This window comes from Phasianus colchicus, chromosome 20 (genome assembly GCF_987193195.1).
Source record: "Phasianus colchicus chromosome 20, bPhaCol1.hap1.1, whole genome shotgun sequence".
Taxonomy (NCBI): Eukaryota; Metazoa; Chordata; class Aves; order Galliformes; family Phasianidae; genus Phasianus; species Phasianus colchicus.
The window spans coordinates 499,247-520,924 of NC_143455.1; the positions used below are offsets into that span (position 1 = coordinate 499,247).

A 21,678-nucleotide genomic window follows, 5' to 3' on the forward strand; every position below is an offset into this window, starting at 1 on the left:
AGCAAAACCTCAGCTCCACAAAGACAAAATATGAAATAACTGGGCAGTTTCTCCAGAAAAGGGTCAAGGAATCTGGACATCACAGCTAAGCATGTATTAATACACTTTGCTGTAAAGACAGGTAGATCTACCATTAAAATAAGCTGAATAATCTTTTGCTCCCTTTTGCACTTCCTAAATATCAGCAGAAATTCTTAGCTGATTTCAAACACTTCAAAAACATTGAACATTATAAGGAACAAAAGTGAAAATTGTGAGAATAACAAAGGCTAAAATAACATTCATGAAGCATCAACAAATTTTGAAACTAGAAAGCAAAAGAAAGTTATACCTGAACAGTATTCAAATACATAAATATATTGGCAAGAGCATAGAACTAAACTGTTCTCCCTTTCTGTTGCTGCAGGACAAAGTGCTAAAATTACTCCAAAGGAGATTTGCAGGGTAAGAATTTTCTGCTAAGAATAGTTAAGCATTAAGGATAAATTGTCAGAAATTTTAGAATGCCTGACTTTGGAGGCATTAAAGAACAGATTAATGAAGCATCTGTAAAAAAGCAATGTAGCTTTGGCTTATCCTGCCTGGGGAAAAAGAAGGATTAAGTGACCTTTTAAATGGGTCACACTTTTTAATAACCTTGTGGGTTTGTTGTTTTTTCTTTTTGAACAGGATTTCTCCACTGATATTTCTGAACTGTATTTATCCCCTAGGGAAATATCTTATTTAATACAAAGTTTTCTGTTTCATTTCTCCTATAAGTGCTTCAAGGGGCCTACAAGCTTAACCAGAGATTGTAGTGATAGAACAAGGGGCAATGGCTTTAAACTAAAAGAAGGGACATTTAGTTCAGATGACAGCTGCACTCGTCACTCTTCAAATCAGTGGAAAGAAACAGGTGTCATAAATTACATAAATTGCATCCTGGAAGTGCCTATTTCTCCCGTTAACTTCTGTTGCTCTCTGAGTAACCAACACAGTCGTAGCTTTGTCTGTATGTACCTCTGAGCACATCTTACTAAGACTTCATATCCATCAAACTTAATTGGATCAAATGGTCTGCAATATAAACACCACGATATTTGGTGTATAAATGCCTAACATCTTTTAACAAATTCCACAGTGGTTTCTGCAATAAAGTGTCAGCTGGCAAGACACAGTCTAGCCCATTCACTACCTAGAGATGCTGTATTGGGTTTATTTTGTTTAAGGTGCTTAGACGTGGATTGTTCGATGGATTAGGAATTGGCTGGCGGGTCACAGCCAAAGGGTTGTGATCAATGGTTCTGCGTCAGGGTGCAGGCCGGTCACAAGCGGTGTCCCTCTGGGGTCGGTCTTGGGACTGGTGCTTTTCAACATCTCCATCACTGACAGACGATGGCACTGAGTGCATCCTCAGCAAGTTTGCAGATGACACCAAGCTGAGTGTGCAGTCGATACACTGGAAGGAAGGGAAGCCATCCAGAAGGACCTGGACAGGCTGGAGAAGTGGGCCCATAAAAACCTAATCAGGCTTAATAAGGCCAAGTGCAGGGTGCTGCAATTGGGTCGGGGCAATCCCAGGTATTTATAGAAACTGGGAGAAGATCTCCTTGAGAGCAGCCCTGCGGAGAAGGACTCGGGGGTCCTGGTGGGTGAGAAGCTGACACGAGCCAGCAGTGTGCACTTGCAGCCCAGAAGGCCAACTGTGTTCTGGGCTGCATTAAAAAAGGGGTGGCCAACTGGGATTGTTTCAATTGGAGAAGAGAAGGCTTTGGGGAGACCTCATTGTGGCTTTCCAGTACTTGAAGGGAACATATAAACAGAAGGGGGAATGGCTGTTTACGAGGGTGGATGGTGATAGGACAAGGTTTTAAATTGAGACGGGGAGGTTTAGGTTAGATATTAGGAGGAAGCTTTTCAGTCAGAGGGTGATGATGCGCTGGAATGGGTTGCCCAAGGAGTTTGTGGATGCCCCATCCCTGGAGGCACTCAAGGCCAGGCTGGATGTGGCTCTGGGCAGCCTGGTCTGGTGGATGGTGTCCCTGCATATAGCAGGGGTTGGAACTAGATGACCATTGCCTAAAATGTTGTTGGCATTTCCGCCTGGCACATTTTTAGCTTGATGTCCAGCAAGATCCCCAATTCACCCTCCATGGAGTTGATTTTCAATCATCATGGTAATCCTGTCACACAATCCATGCCACCACATTTCTCATTTCAATTACATTGCTGTTCTTTGTCTGCATACAGTGTTCTAGTTTCTCCCCTTTGTTTCACAGGCTGCTTGGATTTGTGTACATGCACTTTAGATTAGTTTTATTTTATCCTGTTCTGTCATTCCTGAGGACTCACTTTATCTTGTCACCTTATACCTTTCTCTTTCCATCACTGTTAAGCCCCGCTTAATGACATAATTTGCCTTTTCCATCATTCCCAGTGAATATTCACCTCAACAGGTTTACCAGCTTCATCAATAAGATTATTTTGTCCAGCTTTACCAAATGGCCCTTGTCTCCCCAAGCAGTTCCTGATCCTCAGAGAGAGTGCTACAGTTGTCAAAGCCTGTCATCTGGACCAGCTATGCAAAACCAAGTGTTGCCCGCAGCATCCAGGCCTTTCACCCAGTCTTTCTTCCTGTAGGGTCACAGAAAACACCACCTGGACCCCCATGTCCTATACCTTCCCCCTCAAATCAGAGTTGTATAGTCACTCTGAACATGCTCAAGGCCTCCCCAGTAGTATCTTTGGTGTCCACCTGGATAATCAGCAGGGGATAGTAGTCCAAGGGCTGGACAGACTTCAGCATCTCCCTGAAACACCTTATATGCAATGTTCCAACACAGAGCAAACATCCCTATATGTTATCACATCACCAGAAAATGGCCTTCAGTCCCTGAAGAGACAGTCTTTCACTGCTGTCACACACTGATGCTGCTGCATGTTTCAGGATTTGCTGGCTCTAAGCACACCCCAAGTAGAGCTTCCACTCTTTGCCTGATGCCAGAGGCCAAACCAATTCTGCAGTTGCAGATCTGCTAATGGAGAAAGAGCCATCTTCCTCTTACCAGAAGTTACAAGCAACCAGCATTCTCAGTTCTGTGAGCCTCCAAGAAGCAGACTCCAACGACTCTTTCTTCTGTGCATATAGAAATTCAGGAGCTTGTCTTTGCAGATCTCTGTGAATAACTTGCTGATCTCTTTTTCATCATCCTTTGTGCTATGCAGCCTGCTCACCTCCACCCACAGCTTCTTAACTCATCAAAACAGCACATCTGCAAACAAGGGCGCATGCCTTCATTTTTCTTAGCTTCAGCAAAAGGCACCAGGCACTCTCCTTAAAAATCAGAGCAATGCAGAACCTGTGTCACAGATCTTTTTCTGAACTAGGACACCTGAATCTGCTTTTGCAATACTAAGACTTCCTTGAAACATTCATGGAATTATTATTTTTTTTATTAGAGAAGATAACTAATGCTACACAAATATACAATTTTATTAAATAATATTGTTTCATTCTGTTCTGATTTTATGGTTCACAGTATGCCTTGAGAAAAGGTTAAAATTTATAGAACTGAAATAGTACCCAGGTGATGTAAATCTTTTACTGGATGTACACAGTCCTCTGTAGTGTTGTGAAAAGAGTTCACATACACACTGCAAGCTTTCTCTGGAGCTGTGTGATCAGGAAACTTGTATTTAATCTTTAAACTCCTTTCCAGCATTTTTCTTTTGTGCTTGAATTCCAAAATAGTTTTTGTATATTTGTTAATAGTGGTGACAGCTGCAGCCATACAGCAAGCGAAGGAAGCCCAAGCGAGGCTATAAACAAAAAAGTTTATTAGAAATTAGCAGAACATCTTCATATCCAACTTCTTCAACTTTATTTTTGAAAAAATGCACCCAAGATGTTGCATTGTTTTATACTAGGGAAAGAGGAGCATATTCAGAGAAGAAGAAATGCATTTGGTTAATTGCCATCCACATACCTGACTTATAAAATTGGACCTCTGTATAATGCTTACATTTAATGTCCCTCCTTATAATATCCACATTTAATGCCTCTGATTCCTCTGTTCATTATAAGAAAGAGGAACTACATAAAAATGAAGATCCTTAAAAAATTAAAATGTGCAGCTACTGAGACTAAAAATCTCACCTGTGAGTAATTTGTGTCAGTTACTCACAAAGATTTGTAAGAAAAGAGTTAAATAACAGGGTCAAACACTGAAATACATACCTGAGAAAATACAGGTGATGGCTAAAGAGGAAGAAAATGACACCAACTATATGAAATGTTTGGAATAACACCATAACAAGACAGAGCTAAAAACTGATATTGAGTTACAATTTACTGGAGATACAGGAAAACTCTAGACTACCGAATGGGCAATGCATGCTAGAAATGTAAAATTATCATGTAAAAATATGGTCACAGTGGAATGAATTAGAGTTTACAGTGAAGAAAGTTAGCAGAGCCTTTCTTGGCAAGCCACATGGCAAGGTCAGGATAATCAAATGAAATATGTGTTTTAGTGGAGAAATCAGTTTAAGAAACTCCTTTTAATATCTCTTCTCCTTCATAGCTGTTTGTTCCTATATCCTTGCTGTAGTTCAGTGAACTCATTTGTGTTTTTAAATAACTCTTTCTTTTTTTTTATTTTTTCCCCTTTAAAGTGCTATTTCAGCAAGGATTAGTTAACAGGATAATCAGACAACCAGATGCTTTGACAGAGTTTGAATGCAATGGAGTATGGCCCACAGATGCACAAAACTATTAGAAGCAGGAAGAAGAAGGATCAGTTTAAGTTATGTTTTCTCCTCAAGTCAGCCAAATTACACATTGACTTACCATCTCAAATATAAGGATGGAGAAAGTCAACAGAAGCAGGTGTTTCAGGATTTGTTGGCTCTGAGCACACCCCAAGTAGAGCTTGGCCTCTTTGCCTGATGCCAGAGGCCAAACCAGTTCTGCAGCTGCAGATCTGCTAATGGAGAAAGAGCCATCTTCCTCTTACCAGAAGTTACAAGCACCCAGCATTCTCAGTCCTGTGAGCCTCCAAGAAGCAGGTAGATGTACATCACCATTCAAACTGAACACAAATGGAACAGCAGGTCTACCTATGGTCATATGTAAACAATGGCTTGAGCCAACTGTAGTAGAGAAGAGCTGAAGATGGCAGCAATGAAATCAAGTTTTAGCCTATGAGATGATTTAAAGGTAGTGTATCTGATCCATGTAAAAAGCATTTTGACTGAATAAATAATGCACTGTAGCATTAGTAGAAAAATTGATATAATTAATACTATGAAACACAACTCTTGTTCACCACCCTGTTAAAGCCCTTTGAAGAAACTACTAAAATAAAGAAACTGATTACGAGAAAACTTTAAAAAAGGCCTCTTACCAAAGACTGAAAAAAATTGAGCTCTTATAAGCAGATACTTCTGCAGATCAATGTTATGTTAAAATATACAAAACAAAAAATAAAATTGTTTCCTTTGAAAATAGAAGAAGATATTAATGTAACTCTTCAAGATTTTTCCCAGAACTTTACATTTGCCATAAACAATTTGGAAAAAAATAAAATAAAAACAAATAAATAAATAAAGAACACACTGGCTGAGGAGAACCAAAGAAAGAAGTGAGTGAAGTCTTGTTACTGAAAGAGCCAGAGGATAAAGGAAAGATTGGCTACAGTGGAAATTCAGCTTCAAGAAGCAAATTCAGTTTGAACTCTGCTCAAAGATTAAAGGCAAAAGCATGATCAGAAAGATCAACTGGAAAAGAAAGTGGACTACAGCAATAAGTTCATCAGGATAAAAGAATTACAGATAAAAGCGCAACTGGAATACATGTTTTTCCATCACTGCTTCATGATGGAAACTTGATGAGAGATTCACTGATAATATAAACATCTTTCAATCTACCTAAGAAGATAAAAAAGAAATATGGAGAGATTTATTGTTTTAGATCCAGCTGGGATGGAATTGTTTTCTTCAGAGTCTGGCATGATGTTATGTTTTTGGTTCTAGGAGAAAAACAAGGTTGATAAGACATTGATGTGCAAACAACTGCGATGCTGAGCCACCTGCTGGGTTAAACCACAACACTTATTATAAAGATGTTCAGGGCCACCACAGACTGAGCCTACCCGTCAGTAGTGATTATTGTTGCAGGTGCCTTCTGGACCAGATGGAAGTAAACTCAGACACTGCAGCCAGATATGAGGAGACATGAGAAGATGTAGCAGGTGGAAGAAGCACGACAGAGGATCAACAGTTCTTGCAGGCATTGAAGTTCTTCTCCAATGAGTCTGGAGGTTGGGATAAAAAACTGCTGCCACTGGCCTGATTCTCTGTTTTCCTTGCTGTAAGGGAGGTGATGTTAAAGAGGACCCAATGGTAAAGCAGTAAAATCTTTTCCTGTGTGTCTGTCTGTCCATGGTCTTAGTGACACTGACCACAAGTGGTTGTTGGGATAATCAAAAACAGAGTTAAATACAATATGAATGTCCAACTTTTGACATTTGTCTTCTTTACTCATACAGTGTCAGTGTCTTTCCCTTTTCACTCTCATGAGGTTCTCCCACTCAGTCAGTAGGAGAGAAGTTTTGGAATGGAGTTGAGGATTTACACAAAAATGAGGAAGGTCCAAATGTGGGCTATCAAAAGAGAGACAATATGGCATATAGAAAGAGATAAGAGGAAAGAAACAAAGAAAGACAGATGGAAGGAGATGAGGCATGTATTTTTTGCTTTATTCTTAGATTTGAATGGAGTGACATGACTACCTTTCAGGCTGAGTAAAGGAAAGAAGAAAGTAAACTTTGCCAGAAAAAAAAAAGGGAGCATGTGATTGATTAGAAAAAAGACACCACAGGCACCACACAGACCATCTTTCTCTATGTCTTTGTACATGCAGGTACCAATGGCTTCCTTGTATGTTGGACAAATATGTTAAGCTACATCATTTCTCATTATTTGAATAGTCTCTGTCTTTGAAGTTTTGACTGGACCCATACTTAAATGCACTGAAGGCACAAGAGAAACAGTTTATACATATTGAACAGAAGCTTCCAAACAAGCTGCTTCTGCTCAGGAAATTTAGACTCCTGGAGACAAAGCAATGTAGAGTGACCTTCAAATGTGATTCCAGTTATTAGGAATGTGGAAAGTAACAAAACAAGAGACAGGGGAAAAAAAACAAACACTATTTCACTGCAAAATTTCTAGAAAATCTGCATTGTAAAGACATAGCTATAATTTCTTATTCAGTACAAATACAATAAATCTTAAAAGAACAGAAGTGTGAATGACAATGAGCCGTGATCAAAACTCTCAAAACTGCTATGTAGAGAATTAGTCTGAGCTTTGCCTTAGTGACACTAAATATTGGGCCCCAGCAGACTTTGGATTTAACCCAATCCCAATACAATTGTTTCACCACTGACATAATGACAGCTGTTGCCAGCAAGTATCATCTGAAAATCCATAGAATCATCATAGAATCATAGAATGAAAATAACCTCAGAGATCATCCAGTTCCTACCCCCTGCTATATGCAGGGACACCATCCACCAGACCAGGCTGCCCAGAGCCACATCCAGCCTGGCCTTGAATGCCTCCAGGGATGGGGCATCCACAAACTCCTTGGGCAACCCATTCCAGTGCATCACCACCCTCTGACTGAAAAGCTTCCTCCTAATATCTAACCTAAACCTCCCCTGTCTCAGTTTAAAACCATTCCCCCTTGTCCTATCACCATCCACCCTCGTAAACAGCCATTCCCCCTCCTGTTTATACACTCCCTTCAAGTACTGGAAGGCCACAATGAGGTCTCCCCAAAGCCTTCTCTTCTCCAATTGAAACAATCCCAGTTCCCCCAACCTTTCCTTGTAGGAGAGCTGCTCCAGCCCTCTGACCATCTCAGTGCCCTCCTCTGGACCCGCTCCAAGAGCTCCACGTCCTTCCTGTGCTGGGGGCCCCGGGCCTGGACGCAGTGCTGCAGATGGGGCCTCACAGGAGCCAAGCAGAGGGGGACAATCACCTCCCTCTCCCTGCTGGCCACCCCTTTTTTAATGCAGCCCAGAACACAGTTGGCCTTCTGGGCTGCAAGTGCACACTGCTGGCTCATGTCAGCTTCTCACCCACCAGGACCCCCGAGTCCTTCTCCGCAGGGCTGCTCTCAAGGAGATCTTCTCCCAGTTTCTATAAATACCTGGGATTGCCCCGACCCAATTGCAGCACCCTGCACTTGGCCTTATTAAGCCTGATTAGGTTTTTATGGGCCCACTTCTCCAGCCTGTCCAGGTCCTTCTGGATGGCTTCCCTTCCTTCCAGTGTATCGACTGCACACTCAGCTTGATGTCATCTGCAAACTTGCTGAGAGTGCACTTGAATTCAAATGCTGACTACTGAACAAATTTGAATGGATTTTCAGAAGCACAGCAAAGACATGCATATAGCAAAAATCCCTTGCATACCCCGCTTTCTTAATAAATTATTTTGCCTCAGAAGAAATGTTGCAATTGGTTATAGGGCAAAAATAATGTATTTTTGCCAAGCCTTTTCTCAAAAATTTACATTTTGTCTGAAATGTTCCACACGCAAAGAATTGAAGTAAGGAAATATTTAGCCTAAGTGTATGAGGCCAGGAGAGTTTTAAATAATTTATGCAAGGCAGTCTTCCTGGAAAACAACGGTACCAAATCTGGGTCTGAAAAAAATGGGTAATCTGATGTATGTGGAAAAGAACCTCTGCCTCATGCAGAACTGTCTAAAGGATGGTAATTGCAAAACTCACATGTTTATGGATTCTATGCAATAATCTAAATACTGAATTTGGAGAAAAAACATCTAAATCAGGAGGGAAGAAGGTGAGATCCATCCATTATAAAGTAGATATAAATTCTTTCAATATAGGGTGAAGTGACTGAAATGTAAAGGAAGAACCAAACATAAGCAAATAGGTACCAATAGGACCAGCCATAATCCCATGTGTGAGGTCTCCAGTCTTCAGGACCGAGATTTACAGTCATTTGAAATACAGTTGTGTACATCATGTGAGCAACCATGCCCAGAAGACCTAAAAAATACAATATCATGAGAATGTTAGAAAATGCAAGCTGCAGCCATTCTTCACTCTCAACTTATCGCAGTTGTATCTTGAGTTTCTGAAGAACATTTTTCAACATATCTAAACTCCATAAGACATTGAACATACATATAAACATACTGGACATTGTTATCTGGTTGTATTTATGTGTTGTGAGTCTATCATACAATCACTAGTTCAATCCTTTGACATCTTCAATGTATGCTAGTAGAATCTATGGGAACAGTGGAATATGCAACATAAAAGCATAAAAAGCAACATTAAAAAGCAAAAAAGTTACTGGTTCTCACTCTCTACTTTTAGTAATTTAAAATCTACTTTTAGTAATTTAGCCCTGAGCAGGCATCAGCCATAACAGCGAAGTCTCACTCAATTGCATTGTGCAGGTCACATTTCCAATAGTTCTATCTTTCATTGGAAAGATTTTCAAAAGTACAAGTATTGGTAGTATTGGTGCCTCAAAAACAGACAGATTTATCTCAGCATATATACACTCAGCATTATTTGAGTAAATGAAAAAGTGAGCAATTACCTAATGCCTATTAAAAAACACTGCAAGACTCAGTTGTTAAAATGGATTCTATTTAATCATCCAATTTTCAAAATTCCTACAAAGCTACTACCCAAGCCTAATGAGATCTCTTTCCCTCAGCATTTTATTTTCAATCAGTGAACTTCTCCATTATCTTCTGTATTTTTTGTTTCCAGCTATATATACAAATCCACAAATATCCTGGAAGTATCAAGCAACTCACTGTCTAAAACACCAGATTTTCATAGCAGACAGTCCCCCACAAACCCCCACAAGATCCAATTGATGGATGTTCCCAAAGTAGCTCTGCTTCATGAATTCTTGAGGGAAAAAAAAAAAAAAAAAAAAAAAGGTAAAAGCAATTGCTAGTCCACAGAGGCTCTCAGTCTAGGACATAACAAGTAGAAGTTGACAGTGACCTGGCTTCAGAAGTCATTACAAAATAGTCTTTCCTGAAATACTGGATGGTGAACCTATTGTTTACCATAACTACCTCCTTGGAGTTCTCATATAAGGATAAAATTTCACAATAATTCTTTTTTTTTTTTTTTAGGTGAACATATTCTACTTTAGTTAGAACATTGATTTTAAGACTTTATTTGGTCTGAGCTAAAGACTGAGGGAAATTAAACCCTGACTTTTTTAAATGATCAAATACTACAGCTGTTTTCTTAAAATATGTGTTTTCAGTACAGCTTTAATTATGTAGCCATTCTTTACTGCACATCCTATTAGTTGACTTTCAGTTTGTTTTTCTGTGCTATAATCAAGAGCATGTTGGTATAAAAAACTACATTTTCGTTACAGATTAAAGTGTAGGAATCTTTAAATCATTTCCTTGACTATGTAACATATGTAACTAGATTTGGTTCATATTTACAATAGATTATATGTCAATTTAACAGCCAAGACAGATGTTCTTCAATTTTTTAATATCTCATGAAATGTTTAAAATAAGGATCTAGCTGAAGTAAAGAGCATCCAGTAAAAACTTGCTGTGTGAGCCTCCTTAGTACTGTACAAAGGCACATAAGGAATATTAATAATGGTGAATGCTTATGACTATTGACACAAGGAAAATGTGCTAGCAATTGGTGAAACTGTCTAAATAGTTAAATTAATCTTGTAAACGTGTATGGAAAGAGAACTTCTGCTCCTTTAAGTGTATCTGCACTCGACCTTTTTCTTGTGCAATGAAGAATAAGAAAGGAAGGAAGCCATAGACAAAAACATATAGGGACACAAACCTGACAGACAAATGATACAGGAAGCAGTGATAGGAACCAAACTGAAGAGCAGATAGAAAGGAGGAGAAAGGAAGGGAGGACAAGCAGGAAGGAGTAATGTGGGGAGATGGGGGGGGGGGGGCTAGTGAAAGAGTATGGTGGTGCTGGTCCTGTATGAAATGGGGGCAGTCAGTGCTATCATCTGGCGAAGCCCATTGCCTGATCTGAGCAGTCTGTCCTATCTTCTTCTATTTTCTTATTGAATCTTTTTCTTAAATATCTGTGTACTTGTGCAATCTGCCTTATGTGCATGTGGACTGCAGAGACTGTGCCAGCTGCTGATGTGTGCATGTGTGAAAACTGGTGCTAGCTCTTGGGAGTCAGGCCAGGGGATGAGGCACCCCTAGCTGTGCTGTCAGCTGCTGAACTGAGTGAAGTTTCTATTGTCAGGTCCTACAAACTCTGAACCCTAAGTGCCAGCTACTGGAGTCAGACTAGGGGTATGGACCCCTGATACCAGATCCTGGTTTTACCTACCACTGAAACACAACTGTGTGTTCCCCAAACCAGCTGCTGGCAAAAAACAGTGTGACTGAGGGAATGTACATGTGTGTGGATGTGACTTTAAATGATTAAGGTCCCCTCAGTATGGGTGGAATTTAATGCCACTTACTGGAGTAGGGCTGGGAATGTGGATGCCCCAGGCTGTGAATGTCAACTACTGGAACCAATGAGGTCCCAGTGCAGCTTCTGATGTGTGGGGGGGTCTTCTACTCCTGGTCACTGAGGCAAGAGTGTTGTGCAATCCCAAACCATCTACTGGTGGGATGCTGACTTGAATGAAGCAAGTGTGGGGCTCCATACTGGTGGCTGAAGCCAGGCCATGCATCACAGCCCATGTAGGAGGTGACTGTCCATATCTTCCCCAAAGCTGATGTATGTGTGCGGGGTGTATTAGCCAGCAAACTCCAAGCTGAACCAACCAGCAAATAATGGTGCTGCAGGTCCAGTCTGGGGCATCAGGAGGGGTGGGAGTTCATGCTGTTACATCCAGGGAGACTTGCAGCATGGAGTGCACATGGGATGAGTGTCTGTGTGTGATAACTGCATTTTTGCAGTATGCATCAGGCTGGACTAAACTGTAAGTAGGACACCTGAGAAGCAGACAAGGGAGCCCAGGATCTGGGCAGGCATACTGGACAGACAGAGGGTTTGTGCCACCATGTAGAGCATCTGGGAATGTCTGTGTGCTTGTGAACCTAGGCAGTGCTGTGTATGTGCCTGCGCTACTGATTTCCTGCCTCTGCCAGCCCAAGTTGAGAGTCAGCTTTCTGTGTTCATGTTCTTATGTGAATCCTCTGTGTTCAAGTCAGTGTTTTGACTATGGCAGGCTGACTATGTCACGGTTCCTTGCATGTCTGTGTGTGTCCTATGTCACTGTGACATGTAGTCAGCATTGCTATTGGATAAGCTTGCAAAAGGGCAGAGACATGGGGTCCACGGGCACAGAGATGGGCTCTACTGACCAAGAAAGAGGAGTCTGGTGCCAGAGTGGTTGGAGGAAGTGGCCATGCTCTTTACATCACTTAGGCTCACTATTCTTTCCTTAGAAATAGACCTGACAATGGATGAAGAGATACAGGTAGAAATATTTTGGCAAAAAAGTAAGCTTATTTAGTCAGTATGCTACTTTACTAAGTCTGTAGATGAAGTTGAAAATAAAGAAAATCTCTGATCAATGATAAGAGAGAAATATTTAAAATATTTAAAAATTGTTTCCAGGAGCTCTACTGGTAAGTCCCTATTCAAGAAAGATTATGGAGGCAGGGGTCTTTTTTGAACAATTAGTAGAACTGGTGACTATGAGCATTTTTACCAGTTTCATGAAAGTCATTCAGAAAAAAAAAAAAAAAAAAAAAAAAAAAAAAAAAAAAAAAAAAGAAAAAAAGAAAGAAAAAAAAAGATATTCTACAATGTTCTCAAAGGTCATAGACAGCAAAGCCTGGGTACCACTCTGAGTGAGAGAAATTTGGAAATGTGTAAAAGTTAACTAAAAAGAAGAGGAAATCACCTGCTCTGTTTCAGGTGAAGATCCCTAATGACACAAAAATTGTAGCAGCGGTGGCTTTATATTGGGCATGAAGAAAACATTTCCATCATTAAGGTCTGGATTACATTTTCTAAGAAAGTCGCAGAACCTTTATTACAAAGGTGGGAGTTTTGTTCTGTTCTGTTTTGTTTTGTTTTGTTTTTGCTTTGTTTTGCTTTGTTTCGTTGATGGTGGAAGTTGGAGATTTTTCCTAACACAAGGCTAAAAAAATATCCATCAGAAAAAGATTAGGAAATTTGGGCCTAACTTGAATGCTGAACTAAAACTATAGTGTTCCAGACGTTACTATCTGGACTGTAAATCACTGTCTTCTAAAGTCCTTGGAGGCTCACCTCATTGTCTGCATTAAGCACTTTCCTCTAGGAAGACTAGAAAAGTTGAGCAAGAGAATAAGTAGAGCAACAAGAGTGATCAGAGGCAGTAGAAATATACGTGAAGTCCTGTGGCATGTTTTTCTATTATTTCTTTCAAAGAAGATGAAGGTGAGACACAATAGGTGTCTTCAAGTATGCAAAGGCATCTTCAGAAAGGAAGAAAAGTATTTTTTTCCCCATTATAATGACTGGGCTTTTAAAAATCTTGGTTTACTTATCCATGAAATGATAATGGCAAATGCATTAAATATGTGATTATGTTTAAGAGGAAAAAGTATAATGAAAAACCTTTAATTCATGAAGAAAGGCACAGCAATCACGAGAACACTAAATCCACAAATATTAGAATTAGGATCAAACCCAATTTTCTCAGAGAAAAGAATCTTGAGATAAATCCATAAAGACATAGGCTTTGCCATCTGCTCATGTACTTGACTTGCAATTTGTGTTTTTAGAAGATATTCCTCAACTAACATAAATCACTTTGGACTCATGACAGTGTGAAAGATGATATGTGTTCCACAAGAAGTTATATTTCCTCTAGCTTTAAAATGAGTAACTATGAAACACTGTGCATGTTACCAGAAATTTTAGCTCAATTTTCCTCAGTAACAACTGTTCAACATAGAATTGCAGAGTAGCTCAGACTGGAAGACACTTTCAGAAGCCTCTGGTCTGATCTCCAGTTCTCATCGCATGGTCAATGATGAACTCAGACCACATTGCTCAGGTAGTGATACTCTAAATTCTTCACCATGAGGACAGACAAGCAGTGGAATCGGCTTCCCAGGAAGGCTGCAGGTCTTATAGAACCAGAAGGATATAGTCCTGCTGTGCAAGCTACTCAGATCTTGGAGGTAACCCTGCTGTGAACAGGGTTGGACTGGGGACCATTTGAAGTTTCTTCTAAATTGAATTTGTCTAAGATTCTATTATGAGATAGCATTGGATTAAGAAGTAAAATGCAGAAAATTAAACACAATTTTTATGATGGTTTTCTGTTAAAAACTATGTGATTCCATTTTATTCCCTCTTATAACTGCCATTTTGATTGGACTATTGCTCATTTTATCCTCAGCGTATTGGAAATAGAAAATCAAGTTATTTTGAAGGTTTTTTTTTCTTTGACAATCAGACAGCCAAATTCAAAAGTTAAAACACTGACATTAAAAATAACAAGTACAAATATAAAGTAAACTTAAAAAAACATATTAAGAAATGACAGTAATATTTTCCATTTAAAAAAAAAAACAGCAGTGTGTTATTAATGTCTCAGTAAATATGGTAGTAGTTCACAATCCTGCACACTGTTATTAATCTTCAGCTTGAACTCTATTAATGTTAAATTTTCTGGATGTAATAAATTGAGATCCTAAATTGTACCTGCTAGTACGATGACTACTGCAGAAAAGGCGTTGATCTTTAGCCCATCAATGACAGTACTGTAGTAGCACATTTCTACTGACATAAGAACAACTCCAGTCAGAAGCAAAATGTTATAGAGTAGCTCTGCTACAATAGAAAGCCATAAAACCCCTGTAAAATCAAATAAATAGTGCAGAGATTATAAAAAGTCATTTAGTATTTTCACCATTTTTCTCTTCATTCATATTGTTTACATACTTTTAAACAAAAAGTCACAGAATCACAGAATCACAGAATGGCCAGGGTTGGAAGGGACCTCAAAGATCATGAATCTCCAACCCCCCTGCCACAGGCAGGGCCACCAACCTCCACATTTAATACCATATCAGGCTGCCCAGGGCCCCATCCAGTCTATCCTTGAACGCCTCCAGGGATGGACAGGGCATCCACAGCCTCTCTAGGCAGCTGTTCCAGCACCTCACCACTCTCTGTAAAGAACTTCCCCATGACATCCAACCTAAATCTTCCCTCCCTCAACTTCAAACCATTTCCCCTTGTCCTGCCGTTATCTACCCTTTCAAAGAGTTGATTCCCCTCTTATTTGTAGGCTCCCTTTAGGTACTGAAAGGCTGCAATGAGGTCACACTGCAGCCTTCTCTTCTCCATGCTGAACAAGCCCAACTTCCTCAGTCTGTCTTCATAGGGGAGGTGCTGCAGCCCCTGATCATCTTCATGGCTCTCCTCTGGACCTGTCTTTTTTGTACTGGGGGCTCCACACTTGGACGCAGTATTCCAGATTGGGGCCTCACAAGAGCAGAGTAGAGATGGACAATCACCTCCCTGACCCTGCTGGCCACCCCTCTTTTGATGGAGCCCAGGATACCATTTGCTTTCCAAGCTGCAAGGGCACACTGCTGGCTCATGTTCAGTTTCTCATCCATCAGAACCCCAGGTCCTTTTCTGCAGGACTGCTCTCAAGGACTGCTCCTTCCAATCTGTATAAATGCCTGGGATTCCTCCGGCCCAAGTGCCATAACTTGCACTTGCTGTGTTAAACTTGCTGTGTTGAACCTCATTAGGTTCACCTGGGCCCACCTTTCAAAATCTGTTTCAGGTCCTTCTGAATGGGATCCCTTCCTTCCACAGTGTCAACCGCACCACTCAGCTTGGTATCATCAGCAAACTTGCTGAGGGTGCACTCGATTCCATTGTCAACATCATTGATAAAGATGTTAAAGAGCACCAGTCCCAAGACAGACCCCTGGGGGACGCCACTCATTATTGGCCTCCACCTGGACATAGAGCCATCGATCACCACCCTCTGTCTGCGGCCTTTTAACCAATTTCTTACCCATTGGGTGGTCCACCCATCAAATCCACATCCCTCCAATTTGAAGATAAGGATGTGGTGGGGGACCACGTCAAAGGCCTTGCTCAAGTCCAGGTAAATGACATCGGTCACCTTCCTCTTGTCCATCAATGCCATCACTCCATCACAGAAGGCCACCAGATTAGATAAGCTTGACCTTCCCTTGGTGAAGCCGTGCTGGCTGTCTCGGATCACACACTCATTCCTCATGTGATCAAGCATGTCATCCAGGATTATCTGTTCCATGACCTTCCCAGGCACAGAGGTGAGACTCACAGGCCTGTAGTGCCCTCTGTCCTCCTTGCTCCCTTTCTTATAGATGGGAGCAATGTGACCCTTTCTCCAGTCATCTGGGACCTCACCTGACTTCACCTGAAGTCAGAGGCTGTGAGAATGCTATTTTAACATCAATAAAAAGACTTCAAGATCAACAGCTGTCCTAACGTATTATTCCTCTATTGGTCATGTAGTGAAAGAGCTTTTGCACGTTTCTTCTGTACATGTAAGAAGCTCACAGTTGAAGTTGAGAAAGTACAGTTTTTACACTGAATAGTTACCCCAGTCATTAGCAAACATATTCCCTTTTAGTTTACAGTCTTTCACCACACAAGCTCTTTCTATTTGGACAGAGATGCCTTTATGTGCCCAGGCAATCTCTAGTTTTCACTGAGATTCATCTGTTAGTTCATCTCTCTCTAGTTATCTATTAGTTACATCACTGTTTTACTGTTCATATGCTAATGTCACACAGGCAGGAGCAGGCAGAATCCTCTTGTGTCCAGATAGTAGCAGGAACTGGCCAACAACTGGTCACTGAACCAAACAAACCTTCTTAAAAACAAGTCATTGTGTCCTTAGACATCTGATTGTATATCCACAAAGTGATTTCATAGATATATATAAACACACTAGGTATATATACATACATCTATATTAACAATCATAAATTAAAAATAGAAACATTGCTAAGACATGTAATTGACTAAGTACTACATACCTGTGCATTATATGAGTGGGGCAGTTCCTGGTCAAGGTGTATTTCTCAAGAAAATCTTTATCTTGGCAAAAAAGTTGATTTTGTTCAGGAAATTTGACTGATACATTAACCAGCAGTATGGTCCAATAATAGAACCTTGCATCTAAATATTTTTGAATAATGAGCCATCAATATACATGCACTGAGCACCTACGTATATCACCCTTCCTTGGGATTTTCAGCTTAGGAATAGCAAGCTTGATGCATCCCAAGTTCTGTGCATACAGCAGCCATATGTATGTGTGGAACACAAGCTTTGTCCTCCTGTGCAAGATGGGATGTGACAAGGGCAAAAACCTTTATTTCCACACAGGATTTCACTGCCCTAAGGTATTTTCACATTGCAGCATTCAGGTACAGAGGTGCTTTCTTAGGTGTCTTAATCTGACTTGTGACCAGGGGCCAAAGTCCTGTTCATAGAGGTGTTTCAGTACTACATCCACCAGTGGTTTTAGTTATGAGGAGCTCTCAGTCCCAGCCCCACAACCTACTCCCATGCTACAAACATCTTGAATTATTTGTGCACAGAGACATGGCTGCACAAAGGCGAGAAGAGGGGCTAGCCCTCAGATATTCAGTCTTTGTGCTACCCAGGTAGTTGCAAATGCATATCCAGGCAATTTGGACGAGAGAACTTTTCTAGTACGTATTTGAAAACCTTGGAGAAGACTTTATTCTGGATTAGCCACTTCCTAGATTGGTCTAACCATTTAAAGATGGGATTAACATTGGTGGGGACTCTCTTCGTGGCATCTAAAAGCAGGTTTTGTAGGAAAAGGAACTGTTCTTTGAAAGGACTAGGTTTACTCCATGCTTTCTGTAATTATCTTTGGGTTGCAAAACCTGGATGAATGGAAGTACCCAGTGAGAGCTATGTGTAGCTCATAGGGAGAGGATTCATCTCAAGATTAGTTTTGTTCACAGCACATCTCCCAAGTCCCTTGGGATTTAATGGGGACAGCAAGTTGCTTATCCCCATTTATATGCTACCATCCCTGTGTCCTTTCAAGGTAGCACAGTGTCAGCCATAAAGTTCTTGACTGTATTTGAGGGTATGAGGAAAGAGATAGAAAAACTTTAGAAATCCTAATTTCCAGTATCCTTATTCAAAATACTTTTTTTTTTTTTTTTTTTTTTTAAGTTGCTATTGAAAAGGAGTAGTTTCAGAAGACACTGACATATATTTTAAGTCATGTGGGCTTCATTTTGAAGTGGAAACACTAAATAAATAAAAACTACATGCGATTTTTTTTTTCAACTCAAAATACATTATATTTATTATATTGGTAAATGTGATCAAGAATGTTTTATTTATGTAAACAAAATTGCATATTTACCTCGATCAGAAGCTGGAGTCAAACTGATAAAACTTCTACATTTCTCACCTAAAAACAATAATAATAACAATTTTAAAAGAAAATTCTGCATTATTTGGTATTCTGTAATGACCCAAAGAAACAGTTCAACAGAAAAAAAAAAAATTACCATAGAAGCACAAATTAAGATGACCAGGAAAACCTGTATTTAATGTGTGTTTGTACATAGTCTCTGATATGTAGATCAACTCCTGGAGATCCTCCCAGACTGTTTCAGAGCAGAAATAGTATTACCCTTTTATGGGAGACTTAGAGAAAGTCTTTGAAGTGTTTTCCAAAAAGTTACAACTGTGAAAGCCAAAAATTCAAAATCAGCAGTTAATTTCAAAGACTGTATTCCATCCAGCTTATGAATTACAGAATCACTAGGGTTGGAAAAGACCTCTACAGCAACAAGGCTGCTGCTCACACTAAGTTTTTCAAAGCTTGACTGCTTTTTTATCTGAAAGCTTTGATTTTCAAACCCATGTGACCTCCTGGTTTCCGTGTAGATGCTTTGAACAAAGCTCTTGGAATTAATTTTGGTCTGAAAACTGCTCTGAGAACAGAGGATGGGCTTTTTTCAGCTACTAACTGCACCAAGTATGAACAAAAACAGCCATAGCCAACAGATTAATTCTATGAACCCAGTATCTACAGCAATCTCTACCTAAAATAGTCTTTTTTTGTTGTTTTCTTTTGAGTGAGAGATGCTCTTTGCTCTGATCTTTGACATTAACCCCTTTAAAATTGCATAATGTACAAGATCTTTTGACAGAACTCACTCCTCAGGACATATGACTTCTAAAATATTTGTATTTTTTTGCACAGATGGCAGCTGACTTGATTCCTAGTTTTGTTCAATTCGGCATTCCTAAACTGATCAGAACAATAAGAAGAAAAATTTAACTTCGACCTGAATTCACAATATAAACACAATTTATTGAATGAGTTAAGCAGTTCCCATATAGAAAGATCCAAAATTAATTAGAGGTTCTCTTACATAGCAATTTCTTCTCATTCTACTGATACCTATGTAATCAGAGTAAAACACAGTTATATGACAGCACTCACGATTCATGAATTCCAAATTCTTTTTTAGGAGGATGAAAAATAATACTATTCTGCTTTGGTTTATGTATTATGAGATCACAGTAAGAAAGTAAGAGTGCCTGTACTTAAGAGGAAATCCATGAAAAAACCTTAGTCTCACAGATTTAACTGGTAAAATGAAAATCTAAATAATTTATCTTTAAAAATGCATGTTATGGTTTTTATGTTGCTGCAGGGCAATCATTCAAGGCAAATATAACAGAACCACAGTACTGCAGGGTTTGTAATGGGCCTCTGCAGATCGTCTAGTCTAGTATCCCCAGAACAGGTTCCCTGCAGCAGGTTGCTCAGGTAGGCACCCAGGTGAGCATCTTCAGAGTAGAGAACTCCACCACCTCTCTGGGCAGCCAGTTCCAGGGTTCTCCCACCCTCACTGCAAACACCTTCTTCCTCATATTTGTTTGGAACTCGCTGTGCTGCATTTTGTTCCCACTGCCACTTGTTCTGTCATCATACAACAACGAAAAGATCCTGGCCCATCCACGATGGGGGTTATTTTTGCCTAAGAGAGTAACAACATCAGAAAATAAAACACTTCCCTGTTATGAGTAAAAAAAAAAAAAAAACAAACCTCGATCTACAAGATAGTCTGTCACTTTAAAATTCTTTACAGAATTTATTAGATTTTTTTTAGAAATTGACTGGGGAGTATCCTCTAATATTCCCTTTCCCGGAGAAGATCAACATTTAAAGGCTACTTATTCTTTTAAAATACATATGTGATATTGCAGCAAAGAAGAAATTGACATCAAATAAGTAGAAAAAACTCTGAGTATTTTCTAAAGTAAGTTTATGTGCTTTTACTCACCTTCCCCATTTATAATTTCTTCACACGAATACCAAATCCCAGCATGAAACTTTCGGTCAACAAACTTGTCATCTCCTGTCTCCCAGATATATTGCACAGCATTGCTGTTGTTGGCATCAGGGCTATTAAAGCGGATGCAGTTGTCCCCTTTGGCCTGTCCTATGCAGAAAGGTTTGGCAACTTTTCTTGTCCCTTCACACCAGTAATTGCTACTGAATGCTGTAATAGAGAAAACTAAAGAGAGAAAATTGAGAAAAAATGCTGCTGAGGCTCTCTGCCGTCTGTCTGTGCCTGGGGCTGAAACTGGCATCCTTTGGGACTGTCGTATCTGTTCTTCTGAAACAATCATTCACAAAGCTACATCTATATCTGTCTGGTGAAACACCTGACTGTATTTACCATCCTAATCTTCATTCCTCTCAGTGAACTGCACCAGCTTAGCAGTTAAAGCAGAAAGCAGAGACAGAGGCGTAATCAGAAATCATGCGGTAGGAGAGATTAAAGATTTAGGGCAGTGCTGTTTAGTACTAACATCTTGTGAAAGAAATATGAGGAGAAGAGATAATGAATTATAATTTGGCCCAAGAGTCACAGGATAAAGGCACAAAGAACACAGAAGTATAAGAAGCATCACAAAATCAGAGTCACAATTGTAGGGGTTGGAAGGGACCTCTAGAGTTATTGAGTCCAATCCCCCTGCAAAGCAGGCTCCCTACAGCAGGCTGCACAGCTCAGCATCCAGGCAGGTCTGCAATATCTCCAGAGAAGGAGAATCCACGACCTCACTGGGTAGCCTGTAAAGCATACCAGTATGTAATCAGAAAAACAAAATATTTAAAGAAACAAAATACACTCGCTATCTCAATCTGCATGTGGAGTCAAACTGATGAAGCTTCTACATTTATCACCTAATAGATAAATAAAATTAATCTTGCAGTTCCAAATGCTCCTGTAACACAGAGCACTGAATTAACTTGAATACAGTCAATCTTAAATACTTGAGGAGATGAGAGAATTTCACAGCATTATAGCATTTCCCACCATTTGTGCTGAAATGAATGAGGAGCAGTCCCTGAAGAATGCTGCACAAGTCCTAGTCCTCATTCATTTTGCAGGCAGGGGTAGAAGTATATCCTCATACACCATTTGTTTAATCCTTCTGTCAGAAGATTTCCACTTTTAGTAGTGCTATGGGATTGATGCACATTCAGCAAAGCTTCTTGAGGACATTTACGGTACAATCTAAGGCCTAAGGTTTTCCACTCCTTGGCCTTGCAGACTTTCTAATATTCACTG

The 21,678-nt window shown here is 39.9% G+C and overlaps 1 protein-coding gene across 1 annotated transcript; it reads right to left on the bottom strand.

Annotated features, from left to right (window-relative positions):
• Positions 1-3,542: 3,542 nt before the first annotated feature.
• On the bottom strand, positions 3,543-20,731 carry GSG1L2 (GSG1 like 2). The gene is made up of 5 exons (XM_031603790.1): positions 20,383-20,731; positions 18,444-18,491; positions 14,720-14,872; positions 8,953-9,064; positions 3,543-3,798 (listed from the first exon to the last, which is right to left on the bottom strand). The coding sequence occupies exons 1-5, from the start codon at positions 20,729-20,731 to the stop codon at positions 3,543-3,545; spliced, it is 918 nt and encodes a 305-aa protein (XP_031459650.1).
• Between the last annotated feature and the right edge of the window lie 947 nt (positions 20,732-21,678).